This window comes from Somniosus microcephalus, chromosome 4 (assembly GCF_052327205.1).
Source record: "Somniosus microcephalus isolate GS21.2 chromosome 4, FLI_Smic_1.0, whole genome shotgun sequence".
NCBI classification, from domain to species: domain Eukaryota; kingdom Metazoa; phylum Chordata; class Chondrichthyes; order Squaliformes; family Somniosidae; genus Somniosus; species Somniosus microcephalus.
In genome coordinates, this window is record NC_140990.1 from 65,815,588 (window position 1) to 65,832,943 (window position 17,356).

Sequence of the window (17,356 nt, forward strand, 5' to 3'; positions counted from 1 at the left end):
GAGGTTGCATTTTGTTATATTAATCTCTTGGAAACATTTACTGCGTCCTACTTCTGTGCCTCCGGACACATTCTTCGTTAAACATATTGGCCCCTCCGGCCTACCAACCCCTGAAGTATTAGTAATGATTAAGAATGGAGGCTGCCTATTCCGATTATAATTAGGCTGGTACCACCCCTGGAAAGTGGTTAGGTCATAACCTGCCAACTTCCATCTGTCCCTGTCACCCTCCTGGTTGTGTGAATCTTTATAATCGCCGCTGACGTTCTGGTGCATGACCCATTCCGCCATCTCTGAGGCATCGAACGGGATGGGTCTCAAGGGGATCCCTCCTTTACTATGGATTCGGATGTGACTACAGACCCAGCAGCTGGACTGTCCCGTTTCCTTAGCATACTCATATGACATATATATATAAAAGTATTTACATGTAATTCCCGCTTACATAGCGGTCTTCCCCCGGCTACCGTAACAATGCATATTATCGCAACTAAACATATTACGGTCTCCCTCCTCATCTTTTATTAAATACTGTTGTTCTGGTGTTATTTTAATCTTTCTTTGGCCCTCCCGATAACACTCTTGTATTAACACGTTTAAGTAAAAGCACATAAGCACAAATGATGCAATAAGCCACAAAACAAACGCCCACACAGGCACACAGATCAAAGAATCATACATTAATCAGCCGTTATTGATCTGTAAGACAAGTACAAAGGATGTGTCATTAGTAATTTGCCACACACACACCCTCCTTTTGTTCATTGTATCCCACTAGACTCATCTTCCCTTTGCTGAGGTTCTCTACTGGTATTACCATCCCCGGGATTTTCTTCCTGTATTGATGGTTTGGGCTCGACTGAACCCGCCCTTTTCTCGTAAGCCTTCAGTTGAGTCCAATGTTTCCAAACCCCCTTCCTTCTTATGTCCAGACAGGCACAGGTGTCTCCACTAATTATAACTTCATACGGCCCGCTCCATTTTGGAGCGAAACCTGGTTTTGCAGGCAACATCTTTACCATGACCTTTGTTCCCGCTGGGGGTACCTCGGGGAGCATATTGAGCCGTAGCTCCTCATCTCGCTCTCTTTGGTGGTCTCGGACTTCTTTGCGCATCTCTTTTAACTGAGTGCCTAATTCCAAAACGTATCGTCTTAATTTATCTTTTAATGGGCCTACGTCGGCCCCACCTGTTATGATGCCTTCGGGTAATTGCATCGCTCGTCCTGTCATTAGTTCATAAGGGGTCAAACCGGTTGTCCGGTTTCTGGTGGCTCGGAGTTTAGTGATTTCTGGTATCCATCTGTCCTGCAGAAATTTATTATTCCTAAAAATGCTCGTATTCCTCTTTTAGTGGTAGGTTCCGGATGTTGGGATATTGTTTGGATCCTTTCTGAGAGCAGGACTTTTTCATCTGGTGTCAGAATGTGCCCTTAATACGCGACACACTTTTTGCCAAATTGAATCTTTGCTTTTGATACAACATACCCTTCCCTTGACAAATGGTTCAAAATGAATTTTGTATCTATTTAACAATCCATCGCTGTTGCCGAGACTGAGCTGAAACCAATAATTCCCCCAATCTCACCAACGTTTGAGTGATAATTTCATCATACTCTGATGCTTCATCGTATGGCAATTGTTCAAAAGCTTGTTTCATAATTAACATATCCTGCTCTACTTTATCCACAGCTGCCTTCGCGTCTTTAGCCGATTTCTCAGCCATCGGGTACATTCTCATTTCGTAATTCATTGCACATTAGTTGACACACACACGAACCATGCAACTTCAATTACAACTTCTAGCTGCAGTCATGATCGCGAGAGAGAGAGGGACAGAGAGAGAGAGAGAGAGAGAAAGCGCGCAGCCTGTGACCTCGAAGAGGGAAGCACAGGCTTTTAAAGGGACAGTACACTGAAGATGAATGAGCACACACTCGGCAGGTTTTTTATTATTCTTAACTACATCTTACACTCTCAATCACTTTCCTTTAAATACCATTCATACTCATTCATGAGTCCTGGAGAAACTTTACTGTCCAGTACAATATTTAAGATAGAAAACATAGATCAAACGTTCTCACTTGATCCAAGTTATTAACACTTTTTTATTTATCATTATTTTAGAGGATATTTTATTTTCCCACAAGTAACCCAATATATATTGCCTGTGTCCATTTCGTCATTTCAAAATTATCCCAAAATCCAAACAGCAGTATTATTGTACCAGCAGGTTTTATCAATGTTCAATTTCATTTCTATCAATTTATCCTCCATTTCCAATTTCAGAAACAAGTAATTCTCAGGCTAGGTAGCTTACACAGTGTTTTAACATTAGTGACAGAAGTGCTGCAATTAGTTTACAAGGTAACTTCCATATAACAAAAGAAAGAAGAGACTCCATTGTGACTCTGCTTAGAGCCCAAGGTTAAGTTATCAAATCATAAATTCCTTCTGTCACTGGGGAAATATTAACTTAAAATTAAGATACTTAAATTATTTAACATCCAATATCTTTAAACTTCATACTAAAGTTGGGTTAACTCCTTTGCAGGATTCTAAGAAGGTGGAGCAACACATCAAATGCACGCAACTGCGTCAATTCACGTAAATCAAAAAGAACTTTCCCTATCGAAAGACAGTTGTGTTTTCACACTTTAACTAAACACGAACATGGAGGTAATATGGACAAAGACGGGATTTGAGCAAAATTCACAAGCTAAGTATTATTCAATTCAGTCTACACAAATTCACACCAACCAGAATTTCACCATGGCCACAATGAAAGTCTGGTCTTACTAGGTTAATTAACCTCAAAACTCCAATTTATTCCAGATCTTGTAAACATTCAAATTAATTTTCTTCCAAGCACATTGGCAACTGTAACTTTAAGGCAGAAGCCCATCTTTTGTAAAACTATGACCAGACAAATAAAACAAAATAGCAAACTCTTGCAGAAAACAGTAAATTACGTCATATTAATTTTCTTATTGTCCTTTCTTCAGATGTCTTTCCAAAATACTGTAAAAACATTGAATATAACTGGAGAAAAATTAGTTTTTCACATTTAAACAAATCAAACTGCTTTGGAAGATTTCACCATAGCAACCACGACTCCAAGGTTAAATCTTAGGCTGAAACTTAATCTTTTGTTAAACAAACTTTTGTTGTTCTTCTCAGTTTTTACACACCAGCTTAATTTAAATTGTAGTTCAAAGATTTTTCTTCTTGGGGCACAATCTTATTCGCACATTCTTAAAACTTCCAAAATCCAAGACAAGACAAACATTTTTAAGCGCTTTTAACACAGAGAAGTGGGTGGAGCTAAAACATACATAACAGAATCTTTCTTTTAAAGACAGACTTTTCAGACAAAAATACTATAACTTCTTAAACATTCATAGTCAGAAAAACAGTCACACTTTAACACACTTTCACACAAACTGAAATTCCAGCATTTTTTAAGGTTCCTTTCCTCTATCCCAGGGGCACTTGGTCCTAGGGGGGCGTACGGGGGAAGAGGTTCATTATTCCATTGTCTGGACCATCCCCCTTGGTACGCTAATGTCCTTTCTTGTTCTTTATTAATGCTTTCCAAAATTTCTACCTTCTTTCTTAGTTCTGCATTTTCCTGATTTTTAGCTTTGATTAATTCTTGCACTTTCTCAACCTGTTCTATTAATCCAGTCAGTTGATGGACCAAGAGTACCCCTACCTTCTTGGTCCTCTCTTTCTTCTGCTTATCTAGCCACTTTCTTTGTGCTTCCAATGTCTGTGATACATCCCATCCGTCCCTCTGCATTTTCTCAATTAACGAACATCTATCTGTCATGTAACTGTAAATGAGTGAGCCCGGAGGCCCCCTCTTAAGGTCCTTACGCGACATCAGTTGCTCGTCCTAAATCACGGTCTCCGAAACCCCCGTTTTACCTTCAGCGGCGGGTGTCGTCACGTGCTCGTGGCAAAGTCTCCGGACTACTTTACCAAAATTCCCAGGCTTAACCTAAGCTCCTTCTTAAGTTAACCTGAGACCAAAAACTTAATAAATGCAGACGTTCAAATGTCTAGAACCACATAGTGTTTTCTCACATTCCGATGGCCCACTTTGTTCTTTGGATCACTCGAGCACGTTAGCACTTGATCAGGGTGTTTGAGCACTCGGTGACCCTGCTCACAGCGCCAATTTGTTACCGCTGAGTTGGAGCCTGAACAGACCAAGTGATATACAAGGTCGACGTATACCCAACCTCAGCTTGATAGAGTAATAAGACTCAGACGACTGTGGTATAATTGAAATGTGAGAGTACACTTTATTTGCAGAGCGCTCTGGCAGAAGTACTATGCACCCTCGTGCAACCACCAAGCTTCTCGTTTTACACTCCAAATGCGTTTACCTTTATACACAAATGAAAGGTTAAGCAGATTAATCACAGAAAGGCCTCATGACAGTGTAGCAGTAAAATATTTTAAACAATGTTCAGCAGAACTAGGACTTCTTCGGACTTTTCACCGTGAGATATGATAAGCAGAAATAAAAACAATAGCAGGCTGTCTGTCCTTGCAAGATAACCGAAGTACAAAACAGGATGCAGCTGGCACTACTCATTCCAGGATACATGCGCAGCTCAAGGTCCAGTTTTAGCCTGTAACGAATGTCAAGTATCCCGACGAGCTTTGCAAAGTCCTTTAGTACCGAAATTCTCTCCAACACTGTGTTTATTCTCCTTGAAAATAAAGATATTTCTGATTTAAAACTCACCTTGTCTCACCTGATCCATTTGTCTTCCGAGTCACAAGTTGGGCCACACATCAAGGTTGTCTGGCAATAAGCCCAGTGTCTAGAACCGGTGAGGGGGGAGCGCTTCGGAACCGCTCACGAGCAGTGCGAAATCAAAACCGATCTAGCACACCATAAGCTCGTTAAAACGACCCCTTACAGCATGGCGACCGAGGCAGGACACTGGCTACAGAAACCTTGTGTGGTGGACAAAGACTCGGGTGAGACAAATGTTATGGAAGATAGGTTAGCCTCCTACGTGTGTGGTAAAGTAAATGTAGCAAAAAAATGGGTGTATGACCTGTTAGGAGCCGAGCGTCCCCTAAAGGCAGCCGCCCAGTGGACGGCTAGTAAAGAGCACCGCAAGGGCATTGAGAAAGCGGTGTGGCTTATGTGCTATAAAAAGCAGGTTCTGGTACTGGACCATGCGGTGGCCGTAAAGAAACCAAGATTAAGCATTTGTCCCAAGAGCTGCAGGAAAAGGTTGCAGCGGAAGGGAAAGCGTTAGTGGCTCTGGAGGCCATAAGCCAAGAGAGGGCAGCGATGGTCCGGGACCATCGGGGGAAGGTAGAAAGGTTGGAGGGCAAGATAGCTGAGCTGGAGGGGAGCGCTAGGTTCAGGGTAGAACACGTAGAGTATCAGGCAAGAGAACCCAGGGAGAAAGAGAGGAGATTAAAAACGGAGATTAGCCGCCTTACAGGGGAACTGAAGGCACAGGAGGACAAGGTAGGCGAAGTAAAAGCAGCCTATAAGCTGGCCTGCGCTCAAGGGTTTGAAGAGGCAGACCACGGCCCCTGTAGGCAGGAAATAGAAAGTCTGAATCTGGCATTGACCAGGACAAAGGGGATGATATGCCTCATTAGCCCCAAGGTCGGCCAGGCTGAGTACAACGGTAACCCAAGCAGGGAAGTCCCGCAGGCAGCCCCCAGAACAAAACGGGTTAGGGAACCCGAGATTTCACAGCCACCACCCCTAGCCCCTAGTTTTCCAGAGGTCTGGGATCAGGAGGGGGTGGAGGATGAAGAACCCAAGGTAGACCAGGGTAGCCCGAGAGAGAATCAGGGACCGGGACAGGTGTACCCCGTGACACAACGGAGGTACGGACCACCCGGTGATGACGGGGAACCTGGGGACATCCAGAACCAATTCCTGGTGCCACACGGTACGCAACAATTGCGTTCCATGGTGAGCTACATCCCCAAGCTCACCATGAAGGGGGACCCTTCTCTGCACTTTAGACGCTACCCGATGAGTGTAAGAGGGGTCAGGAGAATTATGGCAAGCTCAAGGAAGAGATCCTGGAGGCCATGGGGATGAACGAGGGGAGTCCGTTCTCCCGGGTAGAGAAAACAGTCCAGCTCCCCGGGGAATTCCCGCAGGCGTTCGCGGACAGGCTGTGGCCAGTCTATCAGGATGCATGCCCGGGAATGCCGGCGTGAGCGCGCCTGAATGGGGAACAGTTAGTTCACTGGCTAAGGTGCCTTATGAACAACTCCCTGCCCCGCGTTCGAATGCAGGCAATGGCCTGGTTCGACCCCTGAAACCCTCTGACCACGGAGGCGACGGTAATCCACCAACTCACTGTCACCTTTAGAAATGGGAGGGATAGTGAGACACCCCAGCAAAAAGGGGAGGTTTGTGAGGTCAGGCCTGGTGACCAGCCCCGTAAAGAGTGGCGCCAGGAAGGGAGCCGTCCCAACCAAAGCAGGCAAACATGCTACGGTTGCAGGAAGGAGGGGCATTGGCACAGGGACTGTAAGAATCCCTGGAAGGACACAAGGGAAAAGGTTCCCACAGCCCCAGTCCAAAAGGCAGAGACAGAAATTGCTCCCGCTGGGATCGAGTCATTTTTAGAGACCATGCGGTCTCTTCTGACTGGCCAGGGAAGTACAGCTGCTGTAATTCCCTCCCCCACCTCTGCCCCCCCACAATGACTAGAGCCAGCGCAGCCTGTTGACCTGTGTCCCCCAGAAAGACATGCACTGGAAAAGACCTCCAGTAAAATGGAGGAATACCTGCGGTGCCAGGTTGCGGAGGCTAAGTTAGTTGAGCAGGCTTTAAGGGAGGAGAACGCTAGGTTAACAGCGAGGGCTGGCAGTTTAGAGGGTCAGCTAAAGATTTTTAAAATGGTTCATGAAGATTTTCAGCCACCAGCAGCGGGTGGTGAGGGGATACCTGCCCCCAGTACAGGAGTGGGTAGGGAAAAGGAGATAAAACTAGATTACTGGCTTGCTGCCAGGTATATTAAACAGTGCAAGCTGTTTAAGCCGGAGGCAGGGAAACAGACAGCAGGGGCTGAAAAGGCCAGTAAAGAGTTAAACGCTGTAGGGGAGCTGCAGCCACAGGTCACACAGGCTGGACGTGCAGCCTGCGTGAGGGGAGGAGTGGTCTCATCTAAACAGGAGACTCCCCCATTGTTCTGGGACCCAGGAGGGGAGGAGCCGGAGGTCTTAGGTCCTGTCCCTGGTTACCCAGAAGGGGAGGAGCCGGAGGTCCCAGGTCCCAGGTCCTGTCCCTGGTCATAATGAAGCCGAGTCGGAGGACGAAGGTCCCGCCCCCGACTGCGGCGAAGGGGAGGAGCCGGAGGTTTTAGGTCTTGCCCCTCAGTGTAGCATTAGCGAGGTGGCATCTGGGGGCGGGGACTCTCAACCTGGAGTCCCAGGTAGCAAAGAGGTGCCTGCCGCTGACCCAGAGCCTAGGGAGGCGGAGCCTGTGGGAGGAAGCCCACAGCCGGCAGTCGTGGGGAAGCCACGGGCTGCAGTCAGGGCCAAAGCTCCAGCCAAGGGTCCGACCCATGAGGAAACCTCATATGTGGTGACCGTCAGACGGTTAGAGAGAAAACCGCAACCGAAGAAGGTCTGGTCGCCGGTTTTCGCAAAAAGAAACCCCCGTAAGAAAGCTGCGGGAAATTTAAACAGTCCACAGCCAGCAGCCACAGGCTGCCAGGGACTAGCAGCTGAGACTGATGTGGGAACGCCGCAGGGGGAGGCCTGCGACAGTCCCCGAGACGGGCGGCAGATGTACATAGATATATATAGTTCTGGAGAATAAGGTTTAGTTATTGTGATTTTAGAATGAATGTGTAAGGTCTTTTTAGAAGTATGGTAGCACTTTGGAGCGGTAGAATGTGGCAAGTTTTAAGTGAGCTAGGATCGCGGGACCCACTCACCCCACACCCAAGCCGAGGAGCCCAGGGAGCCCGGCTCGAAACTTTTTCTTTATCTCTCCGACAGATATTAACCAAATGATGCCATTGAGAGGCATCATCCTCGTGGCCTTGGTGGGCCTCAACATCGCTTGGCGAGGAGAGACGGAGGATCACCGCATCTTCGGATGCTCTGGGGAAACTGCGCCTCTGGCCCACGACGGGCAGGGCCTGCGCGAGGCAGAGGAAGTCGCTGGATACACCCACGAGGGCAACTGGCCCGGTTGGCTGGGATCGAACGCCACAAAATATGCAAAAGACACTGGTTTTACCTACGGAGAGGTCTCTTTGTCGTGTCCTCGGATCAAGATCCAGGCCACGCGGATCAGTGTGACCGTGGGGAAGCGTATTTGCCTAACCTGCAGGGGGAACGTCCCCCTGGATAGGTGGTGGTGGCTCAGGAAACTGAGCAGGGACATGGGGAACCCCAGAGTAAAGTGGGAAAGGTTAGGGAACGACACTCACCGGACTATCACAGGGACCCAGGGAGGGTTGACAGTGTGCTGGGATAAATGGTGGGAACCCGATCAGGGGATTTACGTGTGTATGTGGGGTTCAGAAAAGGTCTGCCCCGCAGGTGTTTCCATCATTTTCCACAGCCAGTGGCAAGATAACGGGAGGGGGATGGACTGGGAATCGCGCTTGGACGCATGCGCGGTCCCCTACTCCCCAATCGCGGTTAATGCCATTGAGTTAGTGACCCGCCCCCGACAGCCCCTGCCCACGACCCAGACACCACAGACGGTAACAGAGGGGTGCCCCACCACCACCAAGGGACCGGGGAACGGTTTAGTATTAGTTCCCACTGACCAAATGGCCTATCAGGGGGTCCATTACGCGGTGGCCTCGGTCATCCTCAACCTGACCAAGGTGCACCTGCCGGAATGGTGCCCTGTAGAAATGGCAAGGCTGTATCAGGCCCTGCTGAAAGAGACCCTGCAGAAGTTTTTCGAATTTGACTTCGCGGGGGTCAATAGAACCGAACTCTATACCGAGGGCCACAAGGAATGGGAGCAAGTGGGGAGACAAAGAAGGGGCGTCGTGAATGACTGGTTCACAGGGTTTAACACTGGGTCGTCCATCATAAATAGTATGGACGACATTGAACTGCAGCAGCAGGTCAACGGGTTAAAGACCCAGTTGAAGGGGATCCTCATGGCCGAAAATCGGGTGGTGGGTTCGGAGCTCCATGAGGATCAGGCTATGACTCTCCACTTAAAAGAGATCATAGCAGAGCTGGAGAAGCAGGCTCGGACGGTCAACGCTCTCATTAGGGAGGACAGGAACGCCTCAGATCAGGCTGCCCAGAATGAGGTGTGCGTACTATACGGAGCATGGTTGCTGGGCGAGGGCTGCAGCAATCTGGAGGACTTGAAACAGGGTTTGGTCCCCTCCTGGATCAGTAACAAACACCTCGCAGCCCTCCACCCTTTTGAGAACGCGTTAAGTCCATGCCAGCTCCGGCTCGCTTCTGAGGCCTACCCAGTCCCGGTGGACTGTGGTCGCTCCAACCACACCATCATGGGGCCGTCGTGCAGATCCCAGTAATGAGTAGGATGGCCCGACCTGTGCCGGTGTATAGGGTGGTGAACATTGGAGTCATTCGGGGGGGAGCATACGTCCGTTTCGCAGAGGTCCCACCCTACGTCATTAAGTGGGAGCATGCTATGATGGGGACTGACCTCTCGGGGTGCCGGAGCCGGGGAGCACACATAATCCTGTGTCCCCAGCACTTGAATGCCTATTCAACACCACAGTGCGGGTTCAGTTCTGCTGACGCTAACCCTATCAATTGCACCATGGAAGCCATGGCACAGGGCCATGTTCCCCCACAGGTGGCATACATAGGAGGTGGGACATACTGTGTCGCCACCGCAGCGTCTCACTACCGGCACGGACAGCACGGCTGGTGCGTGTTCAGTGAAAGCAGCTTCTGTTTCAAACCCGAGGCAGTAGTTCAAGTGGCACAGCTGCAGATTATCCCGATCCCTGAACCATCCACTGTTCACCTCACTGTCAAGGAGAACTTCATCGATCTCCAGAAGTACGTGGCCCACTTTGGTTTCACAATTCCCCCTCTCCCAGAAGATTTAACCGAACTGCTCAAAGCAGTAACCATCTCTCAGAAACACTTCTTTACCTTAGAACAGAAGACCACTGACATAGGGGCAAAAATCCAAGACATAGTGGTTCCACCGTGGTGGGACCTTTTTGATAATATAGAGGTCCCATCATGGGTCAGACTGGCTTCCCACGTCTTAGTGGTGTGCCAGGTAGGGATCGTTCTGTACCTGGTCTGTGTCCAGTGTAGGAGGAAGGGACACGACAGGGAGTTCCCTAGTCAGCCGAATTGGCGGGGCCACTATGTCAGTATAAACGGGGAGTCGCCCGTGTAATTACCGTGGTCTTTATTCCATTGGATTGTTTTGTACATTGGATGGTTTTGTATTATTGAAATAAGATTATGTTACGACTCTAGACGAGTCTGTACATTGTTTGAATGTTTTCTCCGATAGATGTTTACTCAACTTCATTATCGGAATGAGGAAAGTGCGTGGGCGAGGTACACTCCATAGTAAGGTAAACTACGGGGAAGGTCAGTTGGGGAGGGAACGGATTTGTGCTCACCCAAAGACACATGATACAAAGACGATTTGAGACGTTCATTGTATCACAGGGGGGACTGTAGGATTCGCAAAATCCAGAAAATACAGTCTAGATTGGTAAAATCCCTGAAATGGCCACATTGTGAGAACACAAGATGGAGTTGGCAGTTCTCATGGCTCAGTTCAAAAGGACACACCAGCAGTATCTTACAGCAGCCTGAGTCATCACCGATTAGAAGATTCCAGAACTTACTGCTATTGATATGATAATATGGTTACAGCAGTAACGAACTCGTAAACAAAAGTATTTACACCTCAAGGTGTGTTAATTGCTAGCAAAACGCAAACCCATCTCTGGAATCGCTAAGCACACCCAAACGGAGGGACACAGAACGGATCCCATTAGTTCCATTCACAAGCCGTTAAAATAAAGTACACGCTTTTGTTAAAGCAGCCCGCACATTACACTAACAAAGGAAAACCCTTGATTTGGCGCCAAGATAAGGGCTAGAAAACAGTATAACTGTTGAGGGAAAATCAACAGCAGAGAGATTCAGCCAGACTCAGACAGATCCACAAGATTCACCAGAAGCAGTGAAGTCCAAGTCCAGATACCATCAGGAGTTCGAAGACCTTGCGGAAGAGGAGACGGCTCGAGGAGTTCGGAGGACTTCCAAGTTTGTGCAGGAGAGCGGGTCCAGGAGCCGGTCCCATAAGGAAGATTGGAGATCCCGGACGTAACAAGGAGTACCAAGGCCCAGGAGGGTTTTAAAATTCTGGTGAGCATAAAGGCCCAACTCTACCTAACTGACATAGTTGAGGTATATTTTAGCAACGGGAGGGTTTGTAACATTAAGGGTTTTGTAATTCAGGAGTGTGATTTATCCCTCGATGTGTCCGTGTGCTTTTCCCACCCCCGTTTTAGTATACCGCTGATAAAGAATTGTTGTATGATTTAAGATAGTCAAAGTTATTCCTTGTGTGTTAAATTTTAGTTCCCATTGGGAGACGTGCTAATGATTTTTGTCTAAATTGATTCTTGCATTCTCTGTGTTTATTCTCCTTGAAAATAAAGATATTTCTGATTTAAAACTCACCTTGTCTCACCTGATCCATTTGTCTTCCGAGTCACAAGTTGGGCTACACATCAAGGTTGTCTGGCAATAAGCCCAGTGTCTAGAACCGGTGAGGGGGGAGCGCTTTGGAACCGCTCACGAGCAGTGCGAAATCAAAACCGATCAAGCACACCATAAGCTCGTTAAAATGACCCCTTACACCCAACAAGCTGGCCATCAAATTCCACACTCCTGGCCTGAACACTTCCCTTTGCAACTGGACCCTGGACTTCCTAACTAACAGACCCCAGTCTGTCAAATTAGGTAACCACACCTCCCCCCCCCGACCCTGAACACGAGGGCCCCACAAGGTTGTGTGCTGAGCCCCCTCCTCTACTCCCTCTTCACCTACGACTGTGTGGCTGTTCATGGTTCCAACACCATCAAGTTTGCAGATCATACCACGGTGATAGGCCAGATCACCAACAACGATGAGTCAGCCTACAGGGAGGAGGTCCAGTACCTCATGAAGTGGTGTGCCGACAACAACCTGGCCCTTAACATCAAGAAAACCAAGGAAATCATTGTGGACTTCAGGAAGTCTAAAGGCGGAAGACACACCCCCATCCACATCCAAGGGGCTGTGGTGGAAAGGGTGGGCAGCTTTAAGTTCCTCGGAGTCCACATCACGGAAGACCGCTCCTGGTCTCTCAATACCTCCTCTCTGGTGAAGAAGGCCCAGCAGCACCTATATTTCCTAAGGAGGCTGAAGGGATGCAACCTGTCACCCCGGATCCTCTCTAACTTTTACCGCTGCACAATAGAGAGCATCCTGATGAACTGTATCACAGTATGGTATGGCAGCTGTACCTCCTATGACCGGAAAGCCCTGCAGCGGGTAGTCAAAACTGCCCAACGCATTACCGGCACCCGGCTACCGACCATAGAGAACATCTACCAGAAACGCTGTCTACGGAGGTCACTGACCATCATCAAAGACCCTACCCACCCCAGCCACAGTCTGTTCGCCCTCCTGCCATCTGGGAGACGCGACAGATGCATTCGCACCCGTACGACCAGATTTAGGAACAGCTTCTTTCCCAGGGCTGTCATCCTACTGAACTCTGCCAATAAACTCTAAAGCCTGCACATCTGTCAATGCTCTTTATTATGTTTATGTTTATGTTACAAGCCAAATGTATGTTAAATGTCTTAATCAAAATGTACACTCTCGGGAGCTGCAAGCTTACATTTCGTTGTACTTCACTTGTGCACTAACAATGACAATAATGTTGATTATTATTATTATTATTCATGTACGAACTGGGGTCAAGCAAGGCTGTGTCATCGCACCAACGCTCTTCTCGATCTTCCTTGCTGCAATGCTCCATCTCACCCTCAGTAAGTTCCATGCTGGAGTGGAGCTAATTTACAGAACAAATGGGAAACTGTTCAACTCCGTCGCCTCCAGTCCAGATCCAAGGTCGTCCCATCCGCTGTTGTCGAATTACAGTATGCAGACGACGCTTGCATCTGTGCTCACTCGGAGGTCGAACTCCAAACCATCAACACCTTCACCGAAGCGTACGAGAGCATGAGCCTTACACTAAGCATCCGTAAGACAAAGGTCCTCTACCAATCTGCCCCCGCCACACAGTACTGCCCCCCGATTATCAAAATCCACGACAAGGCCTTGGATGACGTGGACCACTTTCTATACCTCGGGAGCCCACTGTCAACAAGGGCAGACATTGCTGACAAAGTCCAACACCGCCTTCAGTGTGCCAGTGCAGCCTTCGGTCGCCTGAGGAAGAGAGTGTTTGAAGACCAGGACCTCTAACCCGGCACTAAGCTCATTGTCTACAGAGCAGTAGTAATACCCGCCCTGCTGTATGCCTCAGAGACATGGACCATGTACAGCAGGCACCTCAAAGCACTGGAGAGGTACCAACAATGCTGCCTCCGCAAGATCCTGCAAATCCAACATCAGTGTTCTTGCTCAGGCCAACATCCCCAGCATCGAAGCTTTAACCACACTTGATCAGCTCTGATGCACGGGTCACATTGTCCGCATGCCCGATACAAGACTCCCAAAACAAGCGCTCTACTCGGAGCTCCAGCACGGCAAGAGAGCCCCAGGTGGGCAGAGGAAACGCTTCAAGGACACCCTCAAAGCCTCCTTGAAAAAGTGTAACATCCCCACTGACACCTGGGAATCCCTGGCCCAAGACCGCACAAAGTGGGGGAGAAGCATCCGGGAAGGCGCCAAACACCCCGCCTCTCTTCGCTGGCAGCAAGCGGAAGCCAAGCACAGGCAGCAAAAGGAGCGCACATCAACCCAAGCACCCCACCCACCCGCCCCTTCAACCATCATCTGCCCCACCTGTGACAGAGACTGTAGGTCCCGCACTGGACTCATCAGTCACCTGAGAACTCATTTTTAAGGTGGAAGCAAGTCATCCTCGGTTCCCAGGGACTGCCTAAGAAGAAGAGACTCTGGAATTGTGCCTTTGGATATGAAAACTGATAACGTCAGTCCATTAGTTAGGAAAGGAGGGAGGGGAAAACCAGGAAAATACAGACCTGTCAGTTTAATGTCAGTTGTGGGGAAGTTACTGGAATCTATCAGACAAAATGATTGAGCACTTGAACAAGTACGAGCTGATCAAAGGAAGTCAACGTGGATTTGTGAAGAGTAGGTCATGTCTGACTAACCTAGTAGCATTTTTGAGGTCTCTGATAAGGTAGACATGGGAGCGTCTATGGATGTTGTCTATGGATTTCCAGACAGCATTTAATAAGGTTCATAACAAGAGGTGATTAGCAAAAATAAAAGCTTAAAAAATTGAAAATCACCTTGTGACATGGATTGGGAATTGGTTGGGAGATAGGAGACAGAGACTGGGATAAAGGGAACGTACTCTGATTGACAGGATGTGACAAGTGGTGATCCCTGGGGATCAGTACTGGAGCTTCAGCTTTTCACCATATACACCATTGACTGGGATGGAGGAAGAGAGAGTTTTATATCCAAGTTTCCAGATGATGTTAAATTAGGAGGCACAGTAAGATGTGTAGATGGGAGCAGGAAGTTACAAAGAGACGTATGTAGATTAAGTGCAAGAAAGATAAATCCGAGTGTGAGAGACTGGGAACTGTGGAGGAGCAGAGGGGTTTGGGTGTCAATGTACACAAATCACTAAAAGCCAGGGCACAGATACAGAAAGTAATGACAATGGTAATGGAATGTTGGCCTTTATCTCGAGGGGCTGGAATACAAAGGGGGGGAAATGATGCTTCAGTTGTACAGAGCCTGGGTCAGAGCCCATCTGGAGAACTGTGTTCAGTACTGGGCACTGATCCTCAGGAAGGATAGCCTGGCCTTGGAGGGGGTGCAGTGCAGATTCACCAGAATGATACTGGGGCTTGAAGGCTTCAATTATGAGGCCAGGTTGTATAAAGTTGGTTTGTATTCCCCTGAGTTTCAAACATTGAGGGGTGATCTGATCAGGGTATTTAAAATGAGAAAGGGATTGCCTAATGTCCAAATAGAAACTATTTTCTCTGGTAGGCGGGTCCAGAACAAGAGGCCATCACCTTCAAATTAAGGCTCGGCCACCTAGGAGTGAAATCAGAAAGCAGCTGTTAAAAACATAGAAAAATAGGAGCAGGAGTCAGCCATTTGGCCCTTCGAGCCTGCTCCACCATTCAATGTGATCATGACTGATCCTCTATCTCAACACCATATTCCCGCTCTCTCCCCATACCCCTTGATGCCTTTTGTGTCTAGAAATCTATCTATCTCCTTCTTAAATATATTCAGTGACTTGGCCTCCACAGCCTTCTGTGGTAGAGAATTCCATAGGTTCACCACCCTCTGAGTGAAGACATTTCTCCTCAGAATTTTATACGTTTAAATGAGATCCTCTCTCATTCGTCTAAACGCTAGTGAATACAGGCCTAGTCGACCCAATCTCTCCTCATACGACAGTCCTGCCATCCCAGGAATCAGTCTGGTGAACCTTCGCTGCACTCCCTCTATGGCAAGTACATCCTTTCTTAGGTAAGGAGACCAAACCTGCACACAGTACTCCAGGTGTGGTCTCACCAAGGCCCTGTATAACTGTAGTGACACATCCTTGCTCTTGTACTCAAATCCTCTTGCAATGAAGGCCAACATACCATTTTTGCCTTCCTAATGATCCGTAGACGTGAGTTCAAATCCCACCACGGCAGCTGGGGAATTTAAATTCAGTTATTTCAATAAAATCTGGAATAAAAAGCTAATATCAGTAATGGTGACCATGAAACGACTGGATTGTCGTAAAAACCCATCTGGTTCACTGATGTCATTTAGGGAAGGAAATCTACCGTCCTTACCCGGTCTGGCCTATTGGTGACTCCAAACCCACAGCAATGTGGTTGACTCTTAACCGCCCTCAGAAATGGCGACTCACCACCACCTTCTCGAGGGCAATTAGGGATGGGCAATAAATGCTGGCCTTGCTGGCGACACCCAGATCACATGAACGAGTTAAAAAAAAAACTTTTCAATCCGTGCCAGTATATTACCCCCAATCCCATGTGCTTTAATTTTGCACACTAACCTCTTATGTGGGACCTTATCGAAGGCCTTCTGAAAATCCAAATACACCACATCCACTGGGTCTCCCTTACCTATTCTACCAGTTACATCCTCAAAAAATCCAGTAGGTTTGTCAAACACGATTTCCCTTTCATAAATCCATGTTGACTTTGTCTAATCCCGTTGGTATTTTCTAAGTCGTGTTATCACATCCTTTATAATGGAAATCTGCCCAGGGTGATTGAAGTGGACTTTTGATATATAACTGAATTTTCTGTCCTGTCAGACTTGGACATCTTGTAGATCCATCTTTTAAAAATTACATAGAATACACAGCAGAGAAGCAAGCCATTCGGCTCAACCAGTCCATGCTGGCGTTTATGCTCCACTCGAGCCTCCTCCCGTCTTTCCTCATCTAAATCGATCAGCATAACCCTCGATTCCCTTCTCCCTCATCTGCTTGTCCAGCCTCCCCTTAAATAAATCGATACTGTTCACTTCAACCACTCCCTGTGGCAGCGAGTTCCACATCCTCACCACTCGCTGGGTAAAGAAGTTTCTCCTGAATTCCCTATTGGATTTCTTGGTGACTATCTTATATTGATGGCCTCTAGTTTTGCTCTTCCCCACAAGTGGAATCACTCTCTCTGTATCCACTCTATCAAAACCTTTCATAATTTTAAAGACCTCTATTTGGTCACCCCTCAGCCTTTTTACAAGAGAAGAGACCCAGCCTGTTCATCCTTTCCTGATCTGTACACCCTCGCATTTCTGGTATCATCCTTGTAAATCTTCTCTGCACCCTCTCCAGTGCCTCTATATCCTTTTTATAATATGGTGGCCAGAACTGTACGCAGTCCTCCAAGTGTGGTCTAGCCAAGGTTCGATACAGGTTTAGCATAACTTCCTACTTTTCAATTTGACACCTGTAGAAATAAACCCTAGTGCTTGGTTTGCTTTTTCATGGCCTTATTAACCTGTGTCGTTACTTTTAGTGATTTGTGTATTTGTACTCCCAGATCCCTTTGCTCCTCTACCCCATTTAGGTTCTTATTTTCCAAGTAATTTGTGACCTCCTTATTTTTCTTACCAAAATGTAATACCTCACATTTATCTGTGTTGAATTTCA

General features: G+C 47.6%; 1 protein-coding gene and 1 pseudogene across 2 annotated transcripts in view; both read left to right on the plus strand.

Annotated features, from left to right (window-relative positions):
* The window catches only part of LOC147119096 (uncharacterized), a 54,794-nt pseudogene that overhangs the window by 3,537 nt on the left and 33,901 nt on the right, over nt 1-17,356 (plus strand). The gene's annotated exons all lie outside the window — the stretch shown is intronic.
* Nucleotides 8,024-10,075, plus strand: LOC147119097 (uncharacterized). Its single transcript, XM_085987054.1, has 2 exons — nt 8,024-8,725; nt 10,067-10,075. Exons 1-2 carry the CDS (start codon nt 8,024-8,026, stop codon nt 10,073-10,075), a joined length of 711 nt encoding a protein of 236 aa, XP_085843180.1.